The 22,926-nt window shown below is 41.8% G+C and overlaps 1 protein-coding gene across 2 annotated transcripts in view; it reads right to left on the reverse strand.

The window, feature by feature from the left end:
- The window catches only part of SEMA4B (semaphorin 4B), a 165,438-nt gene that overhangs the window by 6,170 nt on the left and 136,342 nt on the right, over positions 1 to 22,926 (reverse strand). For both annotated transcript variants that reach the window (XM_085644404.1, XM_085644403.1), the window contains exons 10-14: positions 19,410 to 19,560; positions 15,949 to 16,159; positions 13,479 to 13,594; positions 7,143 to 7,309; positions 6,813 to 6,907 (exon numbers count right to left, since the gene is read on the reverse strand). In XM_085644404.1, the coding sequence (XP_085500530.1) occupies positions 6,813 to 6,907; positions 7,143 to 7,309; positions 13,479 to 13,594; positions 15,949 to 16,159; positions 19,410 to 19,560 (740 nt within the window). The remainder of the gene's footprint in view (positions 1 to 6,812; positions 6,908 to 7,142; positions 7,310 to 13,478; positions 13,595 to 15,948; positions 16,160 to 19,409; positions 19,561 to 22,926) is intronic.

Genomic DNA, 22,926 nt, shown 5'->3' on the forward strand with positions numbered 1-22,926 from the left:
ACTTCTCCTCTCTGTATAATAGCACGGCACCAGTAATTGCTAATGAAGATCCTTTACCAATATTCCCTGTGCCTGCTGAGGAGGTGACCACAGAGATTACCTTGCCCGAAGTCCTGAATGCTATCAACAAACTTTCTAGTAATAAAGCACCAGGCCTTGACAGAATACCAGGGGACCTCTTTCGGGATCAACCGAAAGTATGGGGACCGTATCTATGGTCTCTGTTCAAGCAATCATGAACGGGTTGGACCCCCCAGACACCTAGCGAGGTGCAGAAATTGCCCCAGTCTTTAAGAAGGGATGTCCCCTCCTGCCTACTAATTACCGGCCAATTAGCTTAATTGACATATCCCAGAAACACTTTGCTCGTGTGCTTCTTGACCGCCTATTGGCATGGATAGAAGAAGAAGAGATCCCAAGTCCATATCAGGCCGGCTTCATGAAGAACACCTCCACCGTCGACCAGTTATTCAGGCTACAACTCCTGTACTGGAAAACTGGTTATAGAGGGTGGCAGCCTCTATTTAATCTTTGTAGATCTGAAGTCTGCCTTTGATCTCGTTCCCAAGAGCAAACTCTGGGACGTCTTGAGGATTCCACCGTACCTCCTTAGTATTCTAGTAAGGCTCCATGAAGACAATTTTGCTCAAGTAAGGTTCGGGAAACATGGTGAATTGACATCTCGTTTCCCAGTGAGCAAGGGAGTGTGGCAAGGTTGTATGCTCGCTCCTACCCTGATCTGCCTTTTTATTAATGCACTCATTGAGCAACATAGGGAGGTGAAGAAAAACAATGCCCCTAGGCTAGCCTCTGGGAGGGTCCCAGGGATGATGTTCGCTGATGATACCCTCTTATTATCAAAATCGCCCATGGGAATTCAGCGCATTCTGGACAGCTTTGATGCTTTTTGCAAGAACCGGGGGTTGGAAATCAACACATCAAAGGCCAAATATATGGTCTTCAACCCCGCAAACAAGTCTCTCGCTAACCCATTCCCACACGGCACTTCACTGGAAAGAGAGTCGGTGTTCGACTATCTGGGTGTTACTCTTATAGAGCATATGGAATGGGGGCCCCAGGTGACCAAAGAAACTAACAAGCTAGAACAGACAGTGGGAGGGCTCACAAAATTGCATAGAACCTCTACACTTAAACCTGTAAGGCCAGTGGTCGAAATCTACAAAACCCAGGCCAGGGGTGCTACAATGTATGGGGCAGAATTGTGGGGACATTGCCCTACTACCAGCATGAATAGAATTGAGAACAACTTCATGAGGCAGTTGATAGGTCTCCCCTCTAGCACTCCCTTCACCCCCCTACGCCTAGATCTGGGTATCAGGCTTATTTGCGAAGAGATAGCCCTCAGGCCCCTAACTTACTGGAGGCGTCTATGGGCGACCCCCAAACTGGCCATCTATAAAGCTGAGCTCAAGGAGATACTGAATAACCCGGCTTCTGCAAAGTTACCCTTTGCAGAAACCTGGGCAAGGTAGAACTTTAGAAATCGCCAGAAGAATCTTGTCTAGAAATCTCACGTCTGGAACTAGTAAGATCCTACAGTGGAGTGAACAAACTATCAACTATCCAAAGCTCTCCCTGTGGTCGCCTGACGGCAGACTTTCTCCAAATTAAAGATGAATACTCAATGGAGCCTCTCCTGGATGATCTCAAACCCAGCTCAGCTAGAAAACTGTACATGCAGTTCAGAATGGGGATTCTGCCGCTTTCTGGCTTTACTAGCAAATGGTCCAAACCAGACTACGATGGATGCCCTGCCTGTAGTTATAAGGAGGAGACAGATATACATGTGCTTTTTTTCTGTCCTGCTTACAGAAGAATATGCCAGCGCTGGCTCATCCAATTATGCAAGAACCTAGGTTTCATCCAATGTGATGTGGCATACAGAGTTCTAAAATATGATACTTATGCCCCTATCGTCTTCGCTGTTTCCCGTTTCCTAAACTCCATGTGGCATGCCCGGCGGACCTTTTTTAATTAGTAAGCATGTTGCTACTACTTTTATATATACACATTTTTAATGTTTTTACCTGGGATAGTAGCCCGATTTAATCTGCTTTTAACTTCCTAGGGATTTCTTTCTGTACTTATTCCCAATCTGGCCCATTCATTATCAAATGTGTAGTTTTTCGCTATTTAGTAGATTTATGATTGTGTACCATTCATGATTTAAATGTATATACTGTCTTTTTATACTCAATGTAACTGTACTTTTATGGTCATTGAGATCGAAATAAAGTTATTGAATGGAATGGAAAAACAATATCTGTGGCTTCTATGTTCAATATTGCACTTAATTTTGCATGAAAATTGAGGCTTTTTCTTTAACAAAGAAAGGAGTTGGAATCTTATAAAAACATTTAATATTCAAATACAAAACCATATAAATAATTTCCCCCAAAAATTTAAGCTTGTTTTTTCTAACTCCTAAAAGTTCTAATCATATTTTTAAAATAATTGCTTTGAAACATTCAAGTGTTTGTCTGTCAGATATTGTTCTTAGATGATAGAAACATGTCATTTGCATGGCAAATTGGATTTCACATTTCTTACAGTGATGTGAAAATTAAAGTGCACCCTCTTTAAAATTCAGTGGTTTCACACACGTGTGTATATATATATATATATATATATATATATATATATATATACATATATATACACACACACACACACACACACACACACACGTGTATATATATACATATATATATATATTACCTACTGGCGATAGCCAGTAGGTAGTTATAGTTAGGACCACGTTTCCATAGGAAAACCTCAACATTCTATTTTGAATAACTTTGGCGCCGGTCGACGAATCCTCGCGAATTTCTCAAAATAGGTGGGGCGCTACGCTCCGCTCCTACCCTGAAAGTCTCGGGGGGATTCGTCAAGCGGGGGCTGAGATAAAAGGGGGGTCCCAAAACGCGTTTTTCCCATGCATTTTTCCATAGGACCTTTAGAACGAGCTACAGCCCGAATGGCTGAACAGAATTACTCAAAATTTGGCAGAGAGGTAGTCCCTAGGTCAAGGAAGTGCCTTTTGTAGGTTTGGTGTAAATCTGTTCAGTAGATTCTGAGAAAATAGCCTTTAAATCAATATATATATCTGAGCCAGCTTACGGTACGCTTACCGTACGCTTACGGTAAGCGTACGGTGGCGTGCGCGAGCGCGATTCTGATTGGCTCTTAGATCTTAGTAAACATTCGAATCGGCCGAAACCAGGAAGCGGCGGCCGCCATTTTGTCTCTCGCACTGAGAGAGATTTTTAAAATCGGAAGCCCAAAAACATGTAAAGGGGCTGTTTTGACAACTCCCTCCCACATAGTCATGTGGAGGGAGTCCCCAAACATCCCCCAAGTGCAAAAACGGTTTTATTTTTTTTTCGGCAATTTCACGGGGTACGCTTACCGTACGCTTACGGTAAGCGTACGGTAAAAAAATAAAAATAAAAAAAACACTATCCACACTTACCCCACCCCCTGTGCTTTTGGTGGCCGAAGGCCACCAAATGTGCTGGGCTTATTACAATGGAAAAAAACACTATCCACACTTACCCCACCCCCTGTGCTTTTGGTGGCCGTAGGCCACCAAATGTACAGGGCTTATTATAAGGGAAAAAAACTTAGCATTTAAAAAACCGTACTAATTCACTGAAAAAACCATAGGTTTCACACACGTTATAGTTAGGAATTAGCATTTAAAAAACCTTGCAAATTCACTGAAAAAACCATAGGTTTCACACATGTTATAGTTAGTGGAAATTTTACTGATAAAAAACCAATGAAATTGCCCCGTTATAGTTAGCGCAGGCAACTATAACTCACGCGACCGCAATCCTCTGCTGATGACATATGTGTCTTTATGAAAAAAAAATATTTGTAATATATGTATAGCTAAAAATGTATGGAAGAAGACATGGGCAAATAAGTGTCTAAATACAGTATTAGCATCAGCAGAGGATTGTGGTCGCGTGAGTTATAGTTGCCTGCGCTAACTATAACGGGGCAATTTCATTGGTTTTTTATCAGTAAAATTTCCACTAACTATAACATGTGTGAAACCTATGGTTTTTTCAGTGAATATATATATATATATATATGTATGTACAACATTCATCTGGAACTCACAAGTAGAGAAATCTAACTCATGTAACAAAAAACACAGACATTATTACCCAAAAGTAAAACAGTCTGCTTTCAGTAACCTTGTGTAAAAATAAAGTGCATCCATTTTGCTTCCATGTCAGTTAAGAAGGCAATTCGAATCAAGTGCTGTAAAAAAGTGCACGCTTACTCCAACACCAGGAGTTGCTACAACCTGAATGCAAAATGTTAAACATCAGTTTGATCTCGAGCATTCAGTTTAAGATAAGACATCATGCGTAGGTCATTAGTCTAGGAGTAATTTCCATAAAAAGTCCATCATTCCAGGGTAAGAAAGGTTCATAACAAAAGATGAAAGATGGTTGCCACTCAATCCTTGAGTTGGTGCCCCAGCAAATTCCTCTCAAAATCATAGCCCAAGAAATCACAAGATGCCCAAAGCTACACCCACTGATCTCCAGCCCTGTGTCATTGTGGTAAACATTAGAGTTCATGACTCTACAATTAGGAAAAGCCTAAACAAGCATGGCTTTCATTGAAGAGTAGCATGGAGAAAACCCACTTCTCTTCAAAAAGAACATTGGTACCCAGAGGAGCTTTGGAAATCAGCTCCTGAATGGACCACAAGACTTTTGAAACAATGGCCTCTGGACAGCTGAGACCCAAGGGAGAGATGTTTGGCAGTAATGCACGAAAACAAGTTTGGCGAAAACTTAACACTGCATATCACCACTAAATACCTCATGCTAACTATCAAGCATGGTATTGGAGGAATGATGATGATTTGGCCTTCTTTGCAGCCCCAGCTGGATGTCTCAGTCTTGAGAATATGCTAGAGCATTTTAGAGGAAAATGTGAGACCATGTGTTCAACAGCTGAAGCTTAACACAGGTGAAACATGCAAGGGGATAATGATCCAAAATGCGTTGGTAATTCTATGAATAAATGGCTTGAAAAGAAAATATTAAGAACCTTGGTATTACCACGTCAAAGTCTAACCCTCAACCCCACTGAGATGCTATGGTGGGACCTAAAAAGAGCTGGTCATACAGTAATGTAATAGAGGACGCAGTACGAGTCTGCGTTCCTTCCAGGCGATGCCAGAAACAGGGAACTATTACTTCAAATTATTTATGTAGGTTACTCAAACGAGGTGTACTTACATTTTCACACCAGGACAGTGAATGTCAGCTCATTATTTTTGTTTAAATAATGATAAATTGTTATTTGTCACAATAGGTTAGATTTATTTTCTTTCAGGCGTTGATGGGACTAGATGAAAGGCGAATTTATAGTAATATGTTAAAGCATAGACTCTTCAGAGTGTGGACTTTTTTTCATGTCACTCTATGTGTATGATATTTGGCCACAAACATGACTGAAAATCCCCACACTTATCAATTTTGAAGACTGTGCATTAGAATGTCTCAAAAGACTTAAGAGGTCATTTACAGTTTCGCAGACTGGGAGCATGGAAGTAAATTGGCAGAGCTCCTGCTCTGCTAAACTCACAGAGGTAAATTTACAATATAATAGTGCAATCAGAACCAGAAACTAAAGTTTCTACTCTGCTGGGGTAGAGCGGAGTGCATAGCCATATTTATTATTTATGGCCTGCAGGTGCACTGTTAACCTGCACTGGTGCTCTTTAAGACCTGACTAGAGCCACTTACATACCTTTGCACTACACTTAAGAAGGTGTGTGTGCTGTATACCAATGGCACCCTTCCTGAACAGAAGCCTATGCACAGACATTATTCCAAATACTTCACATAGTGAAAGCGTTCTGTACAGTCTAGTAAACATGTAATTTGTAAAAAGTAAGGAGAAATAAAAACAAGGCAGGGTTATGTTTTCTTTTGACTCAAAGCTCATCCTAAGAATTTTATTAGATAGGGCTTTGTGCCAAAAATTGTGGGTGGTTGCTCTGGACTACCCAAGTACCATCCACGGAACAAACCCTTGATGCAAACTCACATAATCCAGTGCAAAGCACCACCTGCACAAGAAAAAGGGGACTTTTCAAGTGAAACAAAAGTTTTCCGCTGAAAAATAAATATCGCATCAACTTTATGCCATTTGACATCGCTTTGTGTAACCTTGTGGTGACACAAAGTCTTGATGAATCTGCCTGTAGGTCCCACATTCTGTTTGCCGCTTGTTTTCCACCTATAAAGCCTCAGCAGGCTCTGCTAGTGTAAAAACTTGACCTGGTGGCCCATTTGACACTGGGCAACCATGTCACAGAGCCCCTCACATTGACTAAAAGGAGATCCCTGCATCCGTCCCCCTCTCCCAAAATGCAGGGAGAAAACTCCTTGAGCATCAGGTCCACTGTTTCTTTTTGTTTCCTTTAAAGTTTGTGTCCAGAAAACAAAAATCCTTGTTACGTAGGTGCTCGCTCTGCAAAGGATCAGTGTCTTCAGTGGAGCAGACACAGTAGTGGCTTCACTGATGGCACCAAGAGATCCCTGCCTGGCTTGCAGGGATCACTAAATCTGACAGGTAATCCTCCATCAGGGGAGTGGAGGTCACTGCCTCGCTGATCTGACCACCTGAGAGACTTTAAATGACCCCTTTGAGAGCACCAATTTCATCTGTAAATTGCACTACAATTAGTGCCAATTAAGTGCATATGAATTATCTTGACTTTTGTAAAGTGTCTAGTTCATACAAGCCTGTCTTACCAGCTGGTCTCAGTCCTCGACCACGGGGCGAACCAGAGCTTTCTTGTGGGCACTGCCTCCCAGCGTCTGCATCTTCAACATCTTGGACCCAGTCCCTGAAAACAAACACACACTAGGTCAGGGTTTGTAATTATTCAAATTGTTCCCTTTTAGAAAAGTGTGGGAAGAAAAAAAGAAGTAAACCATGGGCGCAGACCAAAGCATCTCCATTAACTGGTAAACAAATAGGCAACGTAAAACAATAAACTGATTATAGCACAGATTATAACAAACAAAAGCGGTCAAAAAGGGCAATCGTGGGAGAGTTGGGAAGAACAGAAATGCACGTACTTCAAGTTGAGATCTGGTGTAAAGGGAGGGATGCTGGAGCACATCTTCCCATTCCAGGCGCAGTAGGGATCGCGGGAGAGGATGCATTCTCCACAGCTACTGTAAGTGCTACAGTTTGAAAGTGGAATCTGAACCACTGCTGAATATGAAGAGGCATACAGCAGACCCTGGAGAAAGAAAGAATACTGCAAATCAAATATTGTGCTCTTTTTGTTTTTTTTACTTTATCTCAATATCACCTCAGGGTGTTGCAATTGCACACCACTAGGTGCCATTTAGTCTCCTCTTGCCTTCATGGAAGGCACATACTTTTAATTAACATACATTTATTAACACCAACAAGAAACCATATCACTCATCATCTTCATGAATGCCAGACATGTTTTTGTTTGACAACTAGACACACACAAAAAAAAAAAAAAAAAAAATCGCCTTCAACCCTATAAATCTTCCAGAAATGGATCTTGCTTTTCTCAGAATTTAGTGAATGCACTTTGTTTTTGTTGCTCAGTTGCCTAATTTACCTAACCTTCCAAGCACCCAGTATATAGAATGACCTGATTTTGAGATGCTTAGTCACACATGAGTTCAACTTCGTGCCTAGACTATTGATTCAACTTCCCAGCTCTCATGTTTGGGCTGCTTTTTTGGAAAAACTATAATATTTCGCCCAAGGCTACCAAGTAAATTAGGCCCTTAATATGTTTCCAATAAATAAGCCTCATCGCTAAGAAGACTCCTGCACACATAACTTCCATTTATTAGAGCATGTCAAACCTTGTTCCTTCTAACAATCTTGCTTCTGCACTTGCTTCATACCCTTAATATACAGTTGTATCAGAATAAACCTTTCATTATTCTTTAGTATTGCTCCCCGCAGTTAATACTGCAGAGAGTACCAAGAACCTTGGAGTTGGCCATCCAACTCGTGATTCAGTGCTGCATTACAGATGTTACTATCACCATAAACGGCATTGTTTTGGCCCCGAAGGCAAAAGACGGAACACTGATTGATCAGTTTTATTTAGAACAAAGAATCATGTTTTTGCTCTCAAGGTGTACAGGAAAACGTGAACCACAATAAAGTCGTCATCCTTAGCTGAATATCTTTCAGAGTAGTCACGCAGTATGAAAAAGCTTGAAGTCTAAATTCTCACAATTGGTAGGCTAAGGAGAAACCCTAAAAACAGGCCTACAAAATGTGGCAAGCAAGACACAGTAAGGCAATATATATGTAACTGTGGTTGGTGGAGTTGAGCTGATTTGTGTATACAATGTGATAACCTTAATTCCTCAAAAGAACAGTGAACCATTTTAAGGGGTGTTCTAAATAGTAAATGGATAGTTGCTCAGAGAGGATTATTGTTTTTGTATCACAACTGGGTTTATTTCTTGAGCAAGATAATACTTGAAATATATTCCTGAAACAATACCACCCAAAGATAAACTCTCTACTCAGTATTCTGCCCAAGGGACAAACGACTAGAACAAAGAGTGAGCACTAGGGTTGGTGCTTATGAAAACACTGTTCTCGACACAAATTCTGCCTTGAGTTCTCAGAATGGAAAATTGAAAGTAACAATAGGTCTAATGTAACAGAATTATAATGGAATCTATCATAAGATAGGTATAGACCCTAGGTCTCATATTGAATTAAGTGAGACGGGCTAAGAATGCATAGTTTTGATAAATAAGGTGTAAAGCATTTAAAAGAATCTTATGAAAATAGTATCACCAATCCTGTTATTATGTAATCCACCTATCAGTCAACCAACTTTCAACTTGGAGATCTATAGTCTAAACCGTAGGTGATTCAAGCACATTTTATGTAACTCTTTTAAAATTCAAAATATTGAGGAAAAATGTCACAAACGAGGCATATTTTACCAGCTGGCTATTAGTTTAGTGTGGGGGATTTATGGAGTAATTCTGGTTAGCAGATTTTGTCACAATAACGTCGGTCAAAGCACTTCAGTGTTCTCAGTCTTCATATATAAAATTACATGAACTTTATCCTAGAAGAACTTAACCTTACTCCTTCTGATTTTGTGACTCAGAGGAACCAGCACATCTTTTCTGGTGATGCCCCCCAAATTAAATAAAGCTATCAGAAAAATAGGTTTCCTCTAAACTTAGTATCCTCAACTACTTTGACATGGATCTCTTAAATAGGGTTAAGACAATGTTCAAATATGTAATACTGATTTCGGTAAATAAATGGATAGTGAAAAATTGAATATCTTGTGATCTCCATTAAATAAATGCTTTTGGTTGTCTTTCTATATAGATGAACAGGTTAAAGCTCTCCTATAACCCAAACAATAATAAAGAATAAATACTAAAAGTAAGACTGTTCCCTTTCTGGCAGAATATTAACGTCTATAAATTGAAATGTTAATTATCTGCTGGCATTTCAGGTATGATTAAGGTTTGAAAGTTTTTCACTTTATTGTATAACTATTTTCATATATATTAATTATAAACTGGCAGACACCACTGTGTATTTCTACATTGGGTTGCTCTTTCCATTATGGAGCATTTGTTTTTGCTAATAACTGTGGTGCAGTTTGATGAAAAAAGTTCATGCACATCAGCCCCTTTCAGAAAGTTTCGGGATGAACCATTAAGCAGAGGTTGAGAAAAAAGCCCGGTCCGGAAACGTTTTCCAATGTTAATTTCCATAGCAAATTTTGGGAAGCATTCAGAAAATAGAGCTCAACGGAATTTCAGGAAATTTGGCAAGTTGTAGTTTTCTCAGTTAAGTAAAACTGGTGATTTTTGTTTATTTAAACGTTCTCTTTTTATTATTACAACACCTATCTACAATGTCACTTTAACCTTTTTTTCAGTGAAAACATACGTGCATACACAGCCTTAGCTACATTAGATAGAAATTTGTATTTTTGTTTGTTGTATGAGGGATGCTTGAGAAACAATTTTGTGAAACTTAAGAAAGGTTATTCTTTACAATGCCATAAACTAATCTTTTTAGGACTAGAATGTAGTATGGTTTGTATATATAAACTGTATATTTCACAATAATAGACATTATTGTACAGATTCACTTCTGTATCGATTGACCTTTCCCCTCCTTAGGGATTAGGACTTGCAGATCTCCTGGTCTTTGGACCCATGGAATACAATGCTCAACATTCATCTGGTGCACTTTTTGGACATTTTTAAGGCCCATTTTAAGGAGAATTTTAAGGAGAATCTCCATGTTGAGTCTGGTGCTAAGGTTGGTGACCAAGAGCGGCTTCCCCAAGAGCCTATGGACGCTACCCATGCTATGACGGGCTGCTAGGGACAATCGGGATTCATTAGCTTCCTATCCCACCATATTGGGTGTTAGTTCCGGTATAATCTGGCACTTTATGCTGAAGTTTGCACATATGGGCAAAGCTCAGGTAACTGTGCAATGGTTAAAGGATTAATTGCGAGATGCCCCTGTTACAAACGCCTTGACACTTAGTAAATTTTATTATGTGATCTCTCTGTTAATTCCCCAGTACTTTATGCGTCCATAGTATCCCTTGAACTCCTGCTCCACTTAGCGGGTACCAACCACACCAAACGTTTACCTACGCATTTCAGTACTTAAAGTGCGTCATGGCATTTTGGGGCAGTGACCGTTAGTTCTGGGAAGAAGAACATCTTGGCACTTTATAAATGGTAGGCACTTTGGTCCCACAGTAATGAAGGTCATCCGGGCAAGGGGAGCTCATTTTACGAAGTTGTCTTGATGTGTCTGTATATTGTTTTTTTTCTTCTTTACTAACATTTGCGTGGTATGGACTTAATTGAGAACAAAGAAAGGTACGCAGTTCCCCAAGGGGATAGAACAACGTGAGTAGAGACAAATAGGAGGGGAATCCTCCTAGATGGAACTAGAGTCCTCACACACCCAGCAAGCTAGGTGTCATGCTTCATCATATAGACTTGCTCCTCGTCGGGTCGGCGGTGCAATACCCGACGGGCACCCATAAAGGGGCTCTAAAGCGGAGATCTTCTGTTCCTGCCGTATGGTGCCGTGGGTGTGAGGGCCCTAGGGGTAAGTGTAGATGTGAGTAAGTGATTCTAAAAAAAGTCGGATAATCCACAAGAGAAATTTAATGGAGTGGTCATCCACCTTATTAAAAACACAAAGGAGAGGAAATTATACTGTGCATTTCATCAGGACCTATAAAAGTTATCTACGGTGGTAAGGTGGATGAGTTCCCATCTACCACTATTCTTATGTACGAGCACGTTGTCCCACCAGATCTAGTGGTAACCTAATTAGGTGATGGCGCTGGCTTCTACGATATTCTCAGCAATTGACACCACAGTGTTGGGTATCCTGTCCTTAGTTGAACACGCGCTGGAAATCTACCCATGCGCCAAGCAGAGAAACTTGCTCGCACGCAAGAATAGTGGTCTGTAGGAACTCATCCACCTTACCACCGTGTGTAGATAGCTTTTATAGGTCCTGATGAAATGCACAGTATCATTTTGAACACACTGCGTGAAACATGTCGACCACAATTTTGGAGCAGAGCATTGCTTCCCCGGACCATTGAGCCAGCGAGCAGCCTCTCTTGTATTTTTAATAAGGTGGATGACCACTCCATTATATTTCTCTTGTGGATTATCCAACCTTTTTTAGAATCACTCACTCACATCTACACTTACCCCTATGGCCCTCACACCCACGGCACCATACGACAGGAACAGAAGATCTCTGCTAAAGAGCCCCTTTATGGGTGCCCGTCGGGTATTGCACCGCCGATTTGACGAGGAGCGAGTCCATATGATGAAGCATGACACCTAGCTTGCTGGGAGTGTGAGGAATCTAGTTCTGTCTAGGAGGATTCCCCTCCTATTTGTCTCCAGTCACGTTGTTCCATCCTCCTTGGGGAACTGCGTACCTTTCTTTGTTCTCAGTATTTGGGCACGTACGCTGGACCTCGTTAAACAGCCCTTTCAGTCCCTCTCCTTGTTTAAGATGGATTTAATTGACTAATAAACAAATATTCCCCCCACCTCTGTTGTACAAGAGAAAACACTGCTGCTTGTTGTCCCTTAATGTGATTAAACTTTGAAAATTACACTTGAATCTAATCAGATTCTGGATCATGTTCAAGCAGGCGTCCAGCCTGAAATACTTACCATATCAGTGGTTACTTGATCTCCGTGTTACCGTGGTCACCTGGGTTACCTTTGCAACGCTCAACACTTCCAATTGCAAACTGCTGCTCCAATGACTGCTTGAATATGAATAAAATACAGCTTCTCCAAAAAGGTTCGATCAGTGCCATTAGACTCCTGTACGTTTTCCACCCAGTCAGTTTGCTGGGAAAGCTGGAGGACTATGCCCCGTCACCAGATTTATTTAATCGTTACCTAGACCATTTAGCATATCTGCTTTATGCTTATGATAGTTTGTGTTTGCAAACAAAATACCAATTATTTTGACTATTCAATTCAAAGATGATAAAGGAGTCACTACCCTCTGAGTTGGCCTATGTGTTGTCCGATGGCAGATGAGCATATATTTTGCTGAGCCCAATGTTAGCCAAAATAAACCACCTGGGCTACTGTCCCTGGCCTCCTATGGGCACTACCATAAACCCTCAACTTCTGTGTGAAACTTAGATATGTTATTTGATTCAAATTTTTCTCTTGGAGTTCAAGGTTCAGCAGGGTTTAAACGTGTTCCTACCAATTGAGAATGCTGCCTTCCACAAAGAATCACAGAGGTCGCTGCGTTCATCCACTCAAGCCTGGATTTGGAAACAATGTCCATCTAAGCTCACCTCTAAAGGCGAGGTGTAACCTTCAGCATTTTGAAAATAGAGTGGACCATGGCAGCCATGGCCCTTGTTGGGCTCAAAAGACACAATCATAGCTCGCTGCTTTTCATTGGTTGCTAGTGCCTAATCGAATTGCCTTCAAAGCACTTTGTGTGATGCGCCATATGTTTTTAATAACTTGGACCCCTATTTCCTTAAAGAGGGATTTGTGGAGTACATCGCCGGATGTGGTCTACTATTATCTACCAAACTCCTACTAAAATATCCTAAGATCAGTTATTACAATCTTGGTGTTGGATCTACCAATCCCAGAGCTGAGGACGAACATTTAAAATCCCATAAAGGTCTTAGAGCCTGGCTCTTCGTAAGTAGGATTCTTCAGTAATAGGGTTCCTCAGTGATGGGAGGGTTATCTCCAGAGTAATTTTTGCTCTCAGCTTCTACAGCTACAAAGGAACCCTAGAAGGTGAATGTTTTTACAGCACTTTTTAATACATCGCACAATAAACCTAGTCAAATAAACAAACTCTGGTGAGAGCATTACCTTCTTGCCATCGAGGAGCAGCTCTTGAACAGGATTCTTGTTTTTGAACAGTACCAATTCTTCGATAATGTGGACGGTCTTGTTCATAGAGACCGCTTTGTGTAACCTCCCGTCAACTGGGGATAACACAAAAGATACCAAATAGTGAGTATAAATGTTGTTATCACCACGCAGTGTGTAGGAATACAGATGTAAACTGATTTCAGAAACTAGACCTAAGGTACAGTGCACCATGTTCAGCATAAAAACATCACAAAGTCAAATAAAATCAATTATAATAAAACGGGTGTTTTCACATATTGATATTGAATGTTCACGAAGTATTACACAAGTGTCGAATTTTGGTGCGAAATCTTAAAAACTAAAGCCCAAACCAAAGCTTTCTGCTTATGGGATAACAAGCACATCCCCCTCGGGCTGCAGGGTCCCTCCTTTATAATGTGACCAAAGAAGCTTGGCTGAGTGAGGGGGAGCCAGAAATGGAGAGGAGGAGGGAATAAAATGCACAGCGAAGTGGGTAAAGAGCACTAGTCATGGAGCTAGGGGGAAAGAGTTTGGAGGATACAGAATGCTACCGCCACACAACCTATTTTATTTTCAGTTTCCTAAATTACATTAAAAAAAATACTAATGTGAAATAAGCCGATTACAAATAGGCAACTTTTCATAAAGCCAAGATTCAAGCCAAAAATAAAACGAGAGATTAAATAACAACATTTCCAGGCTAGGGGGAAAGGATGCAAGGGTTTTTATAGTTCATGGTAGTGGGGACACTGGGACAGCGAGTGGGAGGAGGGCACTTCTAGGGTAGATTAGTGTGCTGGGCTCCTTAGCTGCTGCTTAGAGGAGGCTACTCGGAGACAGCTGGAGAGTACTCCATTGAGGTGAAAATTAGCGCAATTTAGAGTCCGAATGAGCGGGTGTTGGGGTAGGTGGGCAGTGTAGGGTGTGTTGGCTGAAGATCATTGAAGGAATAGATCAGGGTCATTTTTGTGTGGTGCCAGTGAAAGTAAGAAAGGAGCGTGTCCAAAGATCTGAATGTTAGAAGTAATGCTGGACATAGAATTAAAAACCAATAATAAGGGTGCCACCTACTTTACAATACGAGCCTGGAAGATATATGGGGATTTAAGAGAAGTTCTTTAAAACTGCAAAATTTGCTGAAGACGTTTACATGCGGCACAACAAAACGTAGGCCCCGATTACCAGAGTAGGCGCTATTTATCACACCTGATATATAACAATACCACGGGGTATGTTATTTATCGGGTGCGATAAATAACATCTATTACAAGTGTATGGGGAATAACCAGCACATTTTGGTGTTTAACTCGACAAAATCCATATGATACGGTAAATACCTTATGTTGTTCCCCTGTTAAATTTCAACAGGTTTGACCGGAGTCTTGAGGTATTTTACACATCCGTAATTTCGATCCTTGCAGTTTTAACTGTCCTGCTCGTAATCAGGCCCTTATTCGATACATTTTTCAGGTGGTTCAACCAGCTCTGGTTTCACCATTTCTCATTTTGATTCACCTTCTTTCCCACTCCACCCAATAAATAAGGTAAGTAGAAACATTTTGATCAAGACAAAAATACTCTGAAAGTGCAGCTCTCACGGGAAATTAGGGTCCATTTCGACAGTAAATGTTTGTCACCTGAAATGTCACCTCTGCGTGCTAGCTCCTACACAACATGCATCTGATCTAGTGTCACTTGAAACACCACACAAAAATGACCCTGATCTATTCCTTCAATGATCTTCAGCCAACACACCCTACACTGCCCACCTACCCCAACACCCGCTCATTCGGACTCTAAATTGCGGTAATTTTCCCTTCAATGGAGTACTCTCCAGCTGTCTCCGAGTAGCCTCCTCTAAGCAGCAGCTAAGGAGCCCAGCACACTAATCTACGCTAGAAGTGCCCTCCTCCCACTCGCTGTCCCAGTGTCCCCACTACCATGAACTATACATCACTATGTGAATAATTACTTATGCTTTTTTTTGTACTGTTTCTCCGAAGTGCTTAGAAGCAGATGCATAAAGATATACTTGTTAAACCCATCACTTAATAGTCATTGCCATGATTTGCACCATGCATGACACCACACAAGCACCTTCTACGCCGCTAATATGGCGGTGCTCAATGATCTGCACCAACCTTCCTCGTGTCCAGGATCTCCATCTGCAGAGCGATATCCTCATCCAATACAACAATGGGAAGTGCCCAACCTGTCCTGTTGACAGTGCCTAAGCTTACAGACACCACAGAGAACAAAACCCTAGTCCCCATCAAGCACCTATATACCAGGCTGACACCACACAGCACTAAATCGAATCCTGCTGGCGGACAAATGTATGCTCCATGACATGCACACACCAGTGTGCAAGTCGCCGTGCCACACATACACCCTGTGATAAGAATATGCACAATCAGAGTGGCTCCGCGGGCACGGAGTTACCTACCAGTGCCAAGAAAGAGGACGTCATAGGTTCTTTTGAGTCCCTTCACCCGCTGCACACTGATCTGCCGGTACTGCACGCCGGTCTGCAGCAGCAGGGGCTGGCTTCGGATGGTGCTGTCCATCAGGAAGTGGTCTTTGACAAAGTTAAGGACTCGGTCCGGCATTTGCAAGGAGGAACTGATGCCCATGTTCCGAGCATGGTTGTTGATGCACTGCCAAGAGAGAACATACCAGAGTTATCCAAACACAAAAGGCCAATCATTTACAGAAGACCTACTTACAAAAACTGTGTATCCTGGAAATTCTGAGAATAGCTTTGAGTTCTCACGTTAAGGTACACTGCAATCTTGTGCCCAGTGCCAGCTGTGATTCAACACTTACACTGCTCTGTCATGCACGGCCTGAGGTAGGTTTACAAGCGAGGCGAGGCGCTGGAAAGTAGCGACACTGGTCTCAGCAGGTGAATGTGCACCTGATACTTCTTAGAGAACCTCCAGAGCTCGTTGTACCTTAAAATACACACAGCTGAGGTGTATTCGTGGCGGACAGCCATGGGAACACATTGGGCATCTCTGAAACCTTGCTTGAAATCAAATATTCTATTCTGACACTGTCAATTAGACCTGGGAACAGCTCAAGTTTAGAATAATATATTGAATGTGGAAGTGAAGAAACTGGAGTAAAGTACCTGGCACCTCCAAGACAAAAGCCCGTTGCTTCAACAGGTCCGCAGCGGAGCAACAGTGCCACCAAGTGCCCATGGCACAAGAAACACCTATTTCACATGTTAGGAAAAGACTATATTCAGTTAAGCCAAAGAAATTGCATGTCTTTTCTTGTATTGCATTGAGGTGTAACATTTATATAGTGCTTAATAATCCCATATGGGGCGCTGAAGTGCTTGCCTACTTGGGTGGAACACTATACGATGTTGGGGGTTTGGTCAGAAGGGTGTTGTCTTTGTTTGATCCTGTGTGGGAAGTGTTTCCAGGCTGTGCGTGAGGCCCACCGAGGTGTGGGTATCGTGTTATGGGACACAGCGTTCAGCAGTGTGATGGATGAAAAAGGAAGGGAGACAGGCGCACAGTTAATGATTTTCAGTAAATTGGCAGCTTTGAACAGCTCTGAAGGTCCCTTTTTGGTGTTTACTTTCATAGTCCAGTTAGCCGTTTACTGTACTTAGTTTTCCATTCTGTGATATTCTGTTTAATGTCTATGGTCTTGCGCGGGTAAAAGGGAGTAGTGGTGGAGAGACCTGCCGGGATGGACTTTGTTAATATCATCCCAAATCTGATCGTCATTGTGAGATTCCAAGAATTGGCTGTAGAAAGTAGCTAGTCGGAACCTGTAGTGGTGGACTAAAATAGAGTCCTCCGTTGGCCAGCAGTATGTGGTAGATCTCTTCCATTATTCCATGTCTGTTCAAATGGTAATGGGTTGTTTATGCTGTGGACTAGTACACTACTTTTATTAGTAGGAATTAGGTGTGATAGATCTTTAGGAGAAGAGGGGGATAGGTGAATTTAGGGAAAGTGTACGAAGTATATGGTTGGCGATTACCAAATAGCCATGTCTGTGATGGCTTTTCAATAGAGCAATGTTTTTTTCAAATGTAGCCCATTTTCCTTAAAGAAAAATGGGATTTGTTTCAAAAAAGAAAAATGAAAAGTTTTCCTTTCATTCTTTGTAAGAATAGGCAGAAGGCAAGAGTAGGCAGTGCTCTTAAAAATGTTTTAACAAACATTCACAAAGGGGAGTGGGCGCCTTGTCCCTTGGGGACCCCTTCCCCTTTGTGAATGGGTTATCACCTACTTGAAGTTGGTGGTAAAATGTGAATATTTTGCGACCGCATTTTGGTTGCAAAACCTTCACACATACCACTGATTTGGTATTTGAAGGGACAGCCTTAAACACGCCCCTTTCAAATACAGAATCGCTGACCCAATTTGTGATTCGGTAATAGGTTACCGAATCGCAAGTTGGGCCTTTGCACATTGCAAAAATGCCTGTTTACATTTGAAAACGGATGGAAAAACCTTTGTACATCTGGCCCAGTATGTATTAGTTGGTGGTATTCATAGGTGAGCTAAGGCAAATGGTAAAGTTTACTCTCTTACCTCCACAACAAATCAAGCTGTCATTCATCCTATTCTTACTAGTGCAATGCAGGATAATGCAAATCAGGGTTTCCAGAATGCAAGGGGACTAGTAGGTTTATTAAGTTACTAAATCATAGCCACTACTGACTGGAGCTGGACTTGTGAAATATATTTGTCGATAAGATGCTCATGTAGTTATATTATTAAAGTTATTTATGAAGGACGAACCTAGTCATAGGGACAAATAAGTACACGATCAAACCTATACTTTTCTTGGTTCTCCGTTCCTGATAACTTTATATGATACGATTTAGCTCTCAAATAATAAAGGAAAAAACAGACTTCATATACTATTACAGACCTTTAATACAGTGCCTACATAATAGCAGTGAGGTTTTTGCTTTCTGTACTATGTTCCACCAGCCCGAAAGGGAAGTCTGAGCTACATAAATACATAAGTAAATATACTTATATTCTTGTCAAACTGAAGAATTTTAACAGTCATGTTAAACCCAGTTTGAGATAATTTAATTGTTGCCATTATTCTAGTCACCAGGTGGTAGGAACAAATGGGGGAGAGGTGTGGGCGAAATAAGCCCCAAACCTCGCAGTTTGCAGTGGCCTGTGCTTCTTTAGCAAAATATGTTTACATATCATTAATTGAAAGCAAGACTGTTGTATACACACAAGATGCCGTATTTTATCTTTCCCTCAAGTACTTTTTCTTAATGCTTAGAAACGTGTGTAACTTGGCACAAGCAAAGGAAGCATGCACATGGTCAGCATTAAGTTTTTGGCCCAGGCTTCGTAAAATGTTCTAACAAGCCTGCTACAACCCAGTAACTTTTTGATCTGTCTATTCACCTGGGGCATGCCAGCTAAAAACGATTGCCTGGATTGTGTATCCATTCATTCATCGTTGAGTTAGTGTGTATTGGGCTTATTTACAAGCCCCATGCACCACTGGTGCATCACTTTTAATATGGGAAAAATGGACACAATGGTTGCGCAAGGCCCTTGTAAATAAGTCCCTATGTATTTGCCTCCTCCGGCTAAGCTTGCATTATAAATGCCTGACGTTCACATCTTCTTTAAATCTTCTTAGAGAATGGCCTATGCAATTTGAGTCCTTAAAACAAAAACAGTTGGAATTGCACGGCTCCGAAGTTGCTTTTTGTTGCAACTATTAGTCCAGTGGGGGCATGTGACATGCAGCACTTAATAAGCATCTGGGACCAGTAACCGACTAAATGCACATCTAACCTGTAACATTCAACTGCAAGAGCTAGGTCACATGTTTTACAGAAACACAAGCTATTTAAGTTTATCTAAATAAAAGAAATGAGTAAATGTTGAGCCGTACATCTCCTGGCTTTGGCTCTGGCACATGCTGTGTGTAGGTGTACCACTGCAGGGTGTCCCGGTTCACCGCCTTGTAGAGTCCATCGAACGCTCTGTGCACCTCATTGATGGTGAATGCGCACACAGCCGAGCTACTCGTGCCTCCTTTGTTCCTGAAATCAAAACACAGGCTTAGAAGAGGGATAGGACATGGAAAATGTCATTGTACAGCAATGATTTAAGCATAACCATTAACATGCAAACATTGGTTCTGAACCACAGGGCCTTTTGTGCATGTTTCAGGTACCTGTATTTTACATGGAGCGTGTGCACTGCTGTAGAGTAGACTTTGAAGGGGATGGCAGGACAGGAGTTGGGATACCCTGGCACAGTTATCATCGGTCACGTATGGCACACTGAGTTACAACTAGTGAACAGAAATTTGAGGACTTCAAGGTGGTCTTCAATACTGGCCTTAAATAAGCAACTTAAATATATATAAATAGGACTGAGCAAGTAGCACCTATCCAGAGTATTACGGGTGATGTGAATACTGGAGAGGTGGATATAATCCCAAGATGAGCCAGGGTATATTGGTCAAAGCTAGATGATCAGCTACTAAGCACTGCCCTCAGCGGAGACTGTAGGACGGTTCTCAAACTAACAGACCGTGTGACTGATCAAACTGGAATCTGGGAGGCAGGATTCAGCTTCCAACGAGAAGAAGGGCTTGGGGAGGAGACCCTAATTCCAAATGTGAGGGATGTCTCCAACTCAGAGGAGTGTGGAGAGAGGAATGTAGGGCTCCAACTGAGAGAGTGAGTATTAACTGAGAACTACGGCATGTTTACAGCTGAGAGTAGGGATCAACTCTCCAAGTGAGAGAAGAGGGTTGGATTTAAGTGAAAATGTTAGGGGCTCCCGCAGATCGTGGAGTGTAGAGCTTAGAGTCTGAATGAAATAAAGAGGAGCCATTGCCAATAAAGTTGGCTTTACCATTATAGCCCCCTGAAAACTCTTTACTATTCGTTGCTCTGCATACTCCTGCTATTTAGTGTTGGGTCGGAGTTGTGCAACTTGTTTTTCTTTGAAGAAGTCATTCTTGTCACGTGGTAGAGAGACTACTCCTTTCGGTGATATTGCGCATGGGCATGGACTCCTTTGTTAAATTGTTCTCCCACAGGCAGATGAAAAAGGAGTGTAAGCAAAATATGGGATTAAAGATGTCCATACTAATAGTGATGTATAAGAAAAAGGTGTAAAAATGTAACTGCAACAGCCACAGCTTTCCAGGGAGGAGGGGGGGGGGGGGGGGGGGAGCATGTGAATCTACAGCACTACATGCCATGACCAGAGGCTTACAGGGTAAATAACGTAATCCGTTCAATAGCATGTGTGGCTGTAGACACACATGCTCAGCATAGACTGTAAAGCAGTCCCTCCTTTGAAGCGGTGGCTAGCGTGTGGGAGTTGCAGTAGTTTGAAACAGGGTCTTTAGCACTGTCTGACCTACATTAGCTTGTTGGCATTCTAAAACATCCACACAGTAGAGTTTAGTAAATATATGTGGGGTAGACCATGTAGCTGCTTTACAAATGTCAGTGATGGGAATGTTACCTAGAAAAGCCATAAGCACTCATATTTTACGAGCAGAGTGTGCTCTAGGAGTAACAGGAAAAGGTCTTTTGGCTTTAATGTGCCAAGTTTGAATGCATTTAACTATCCATCTCGCTATAACCGATTTGGATACAGGGTTGCCTTTATGCATTGGAGAAAAGGCTATAAAGAGTTGCTTTGTTTTACTACTAATGTAGAACATGAGTGCTCTTTTAACGTCTAGGGTATAAAGAGCTCTTCCTGCGACAGAATCAGGGTGAGGGAAAAAAATCCAGGTAGCTCAATAGATCAATTGAGAGACTACCTCAGGTAGGAATTTGGGATTAGTGCGAAGAACCAGTTTGTCTTCATGTATTTGAAAGAAAGGTTCTTCTAAGGTTAGTGCCTGGAGCTCACGAACACGTCTGAGTGAGGTAATGGCAATTAGAAATGCCACTTTCCATGATAGAAATTGAAGGGGGCATGAGTGTAGAGGCTCAAAACGAGGACCCATGAGCCTAGTAAGTACAATGTTTAGATTCCAAGAGGGTGCTGGAGTTACACGAGACGGAACTAATCATTTTAGTCCTTCCATAAATGCTTTAATGACTGGAATTTTTGGAAGCGATAGATGTGGTTTATTTTGGAGGTAAGTAGCTATTGCAGCAAGATGCAACCTAATAGAAGTGTATGCAAAATTGGACTTTTTCAAATGAAGCAAGTAAGAAATGATGTCTTGCACTGTGGCATTGATGGGAATAATTTGTTTTAGTTGGTAGTAGCAAACAAAACGTTTTCATTTTGCATCACAATAGCCTCTAGCTGTGGGTTTGCGTGCTTGCTTAAGAATGTCCATACATTCTGCTGGTAAGTTTAAATAACCAAATTCCAAGACGTCAGGATTCAAATCGATTGGTTGAGCATCTTGAGATCTGGGTGTCCAATTTGCTCTTGATCCTGAGGGAGAAAGTCCGGACTATTGAGAGATTTAATAGTGTTGTGAACCATGGCTGACATGCCCAGGTGGGATTTACCAAGATCATGGTGAGATGTGTTTGCCGGAGTTTCGGAACCAGAAATGGAATGAGAGGGAGAGGTAGAAAAGTGTAGGCAAATCTCCCTGACCAACTCATCCATAGTGCGTTGCCCTTGGGGATAGTAGAAGTGGGAACCTGGAGGCGAAGTCTGGGCATTTTGCATTTTACGCTGTGGCGAACGAGACTATCTGGAGAATTCCCCCCCCTTTTGAAAGTAGGGAAAGAGGACTTGTGGGTCGAGTTCACATTTGTGGGTTTGTTGGTGTGTCCTACTGAGCAGGTCTGCAAGATCGTTGTCCATCCCTGGTAGATAATCTGCCAACAAATGAATGAGATGGTGAAAGGCCCAGTTCCATATGGTCTGAAAGAGGAGTGACAACTGAGAAGACTGTGTCCCCTCCACCATTGCAGAGACAGGTGAGTGGGGCAGCCTATCAACACTAGATCTTGGAGGGGATCCTGTGATTGAGACTACTGGCAAGCTAGACATTGCTGTAGTGGACGCATCTGTAACCTTATGTGGGGGAACTATGGCAATGCAAGACACCATTATTCCCAGAAGTCGCATAATAGGCCGAACTGTGAGTATTTTGTTTGACTGGAATTGAGGTAGAAGTGTTTAAAAAAGTTGTACCCAAGCGGGATTAGGGTAAGCTATTCCCAAATGTGTGTAGAGCATTGCAAACTAAGTATTGTTGAAGTTGAAGAGTTTGAAGGAGAGATTTGGGGACATTGATGGTGAACCCTAACTTGTGGAGCAGATCTACTGTCAGCTGTATATGATGTTGACATTGTTGCTCAATGCTGGCTTTGATGAGCCAATAGTTTCACGCCGGAACACTGTGCGTGCTATAAAATGCAATCATCATCAAGTATGGAAATAAACGTTTTGTCATCGTAGATGTG

This window comes from Triturus cristatus, chromosome 3_1 (genome assembly GCF_964204655.1).
Source record: "Triturus cristatus chromosome 3_1, aTriCri1.1, whole genome shotgun sequence".
Taxonomy (NCBI): Eukaryota; Metazoa; Chordata; class Amphibia; order Caudata; family Salamandridae; genus Triturus; species Triturus cristatus.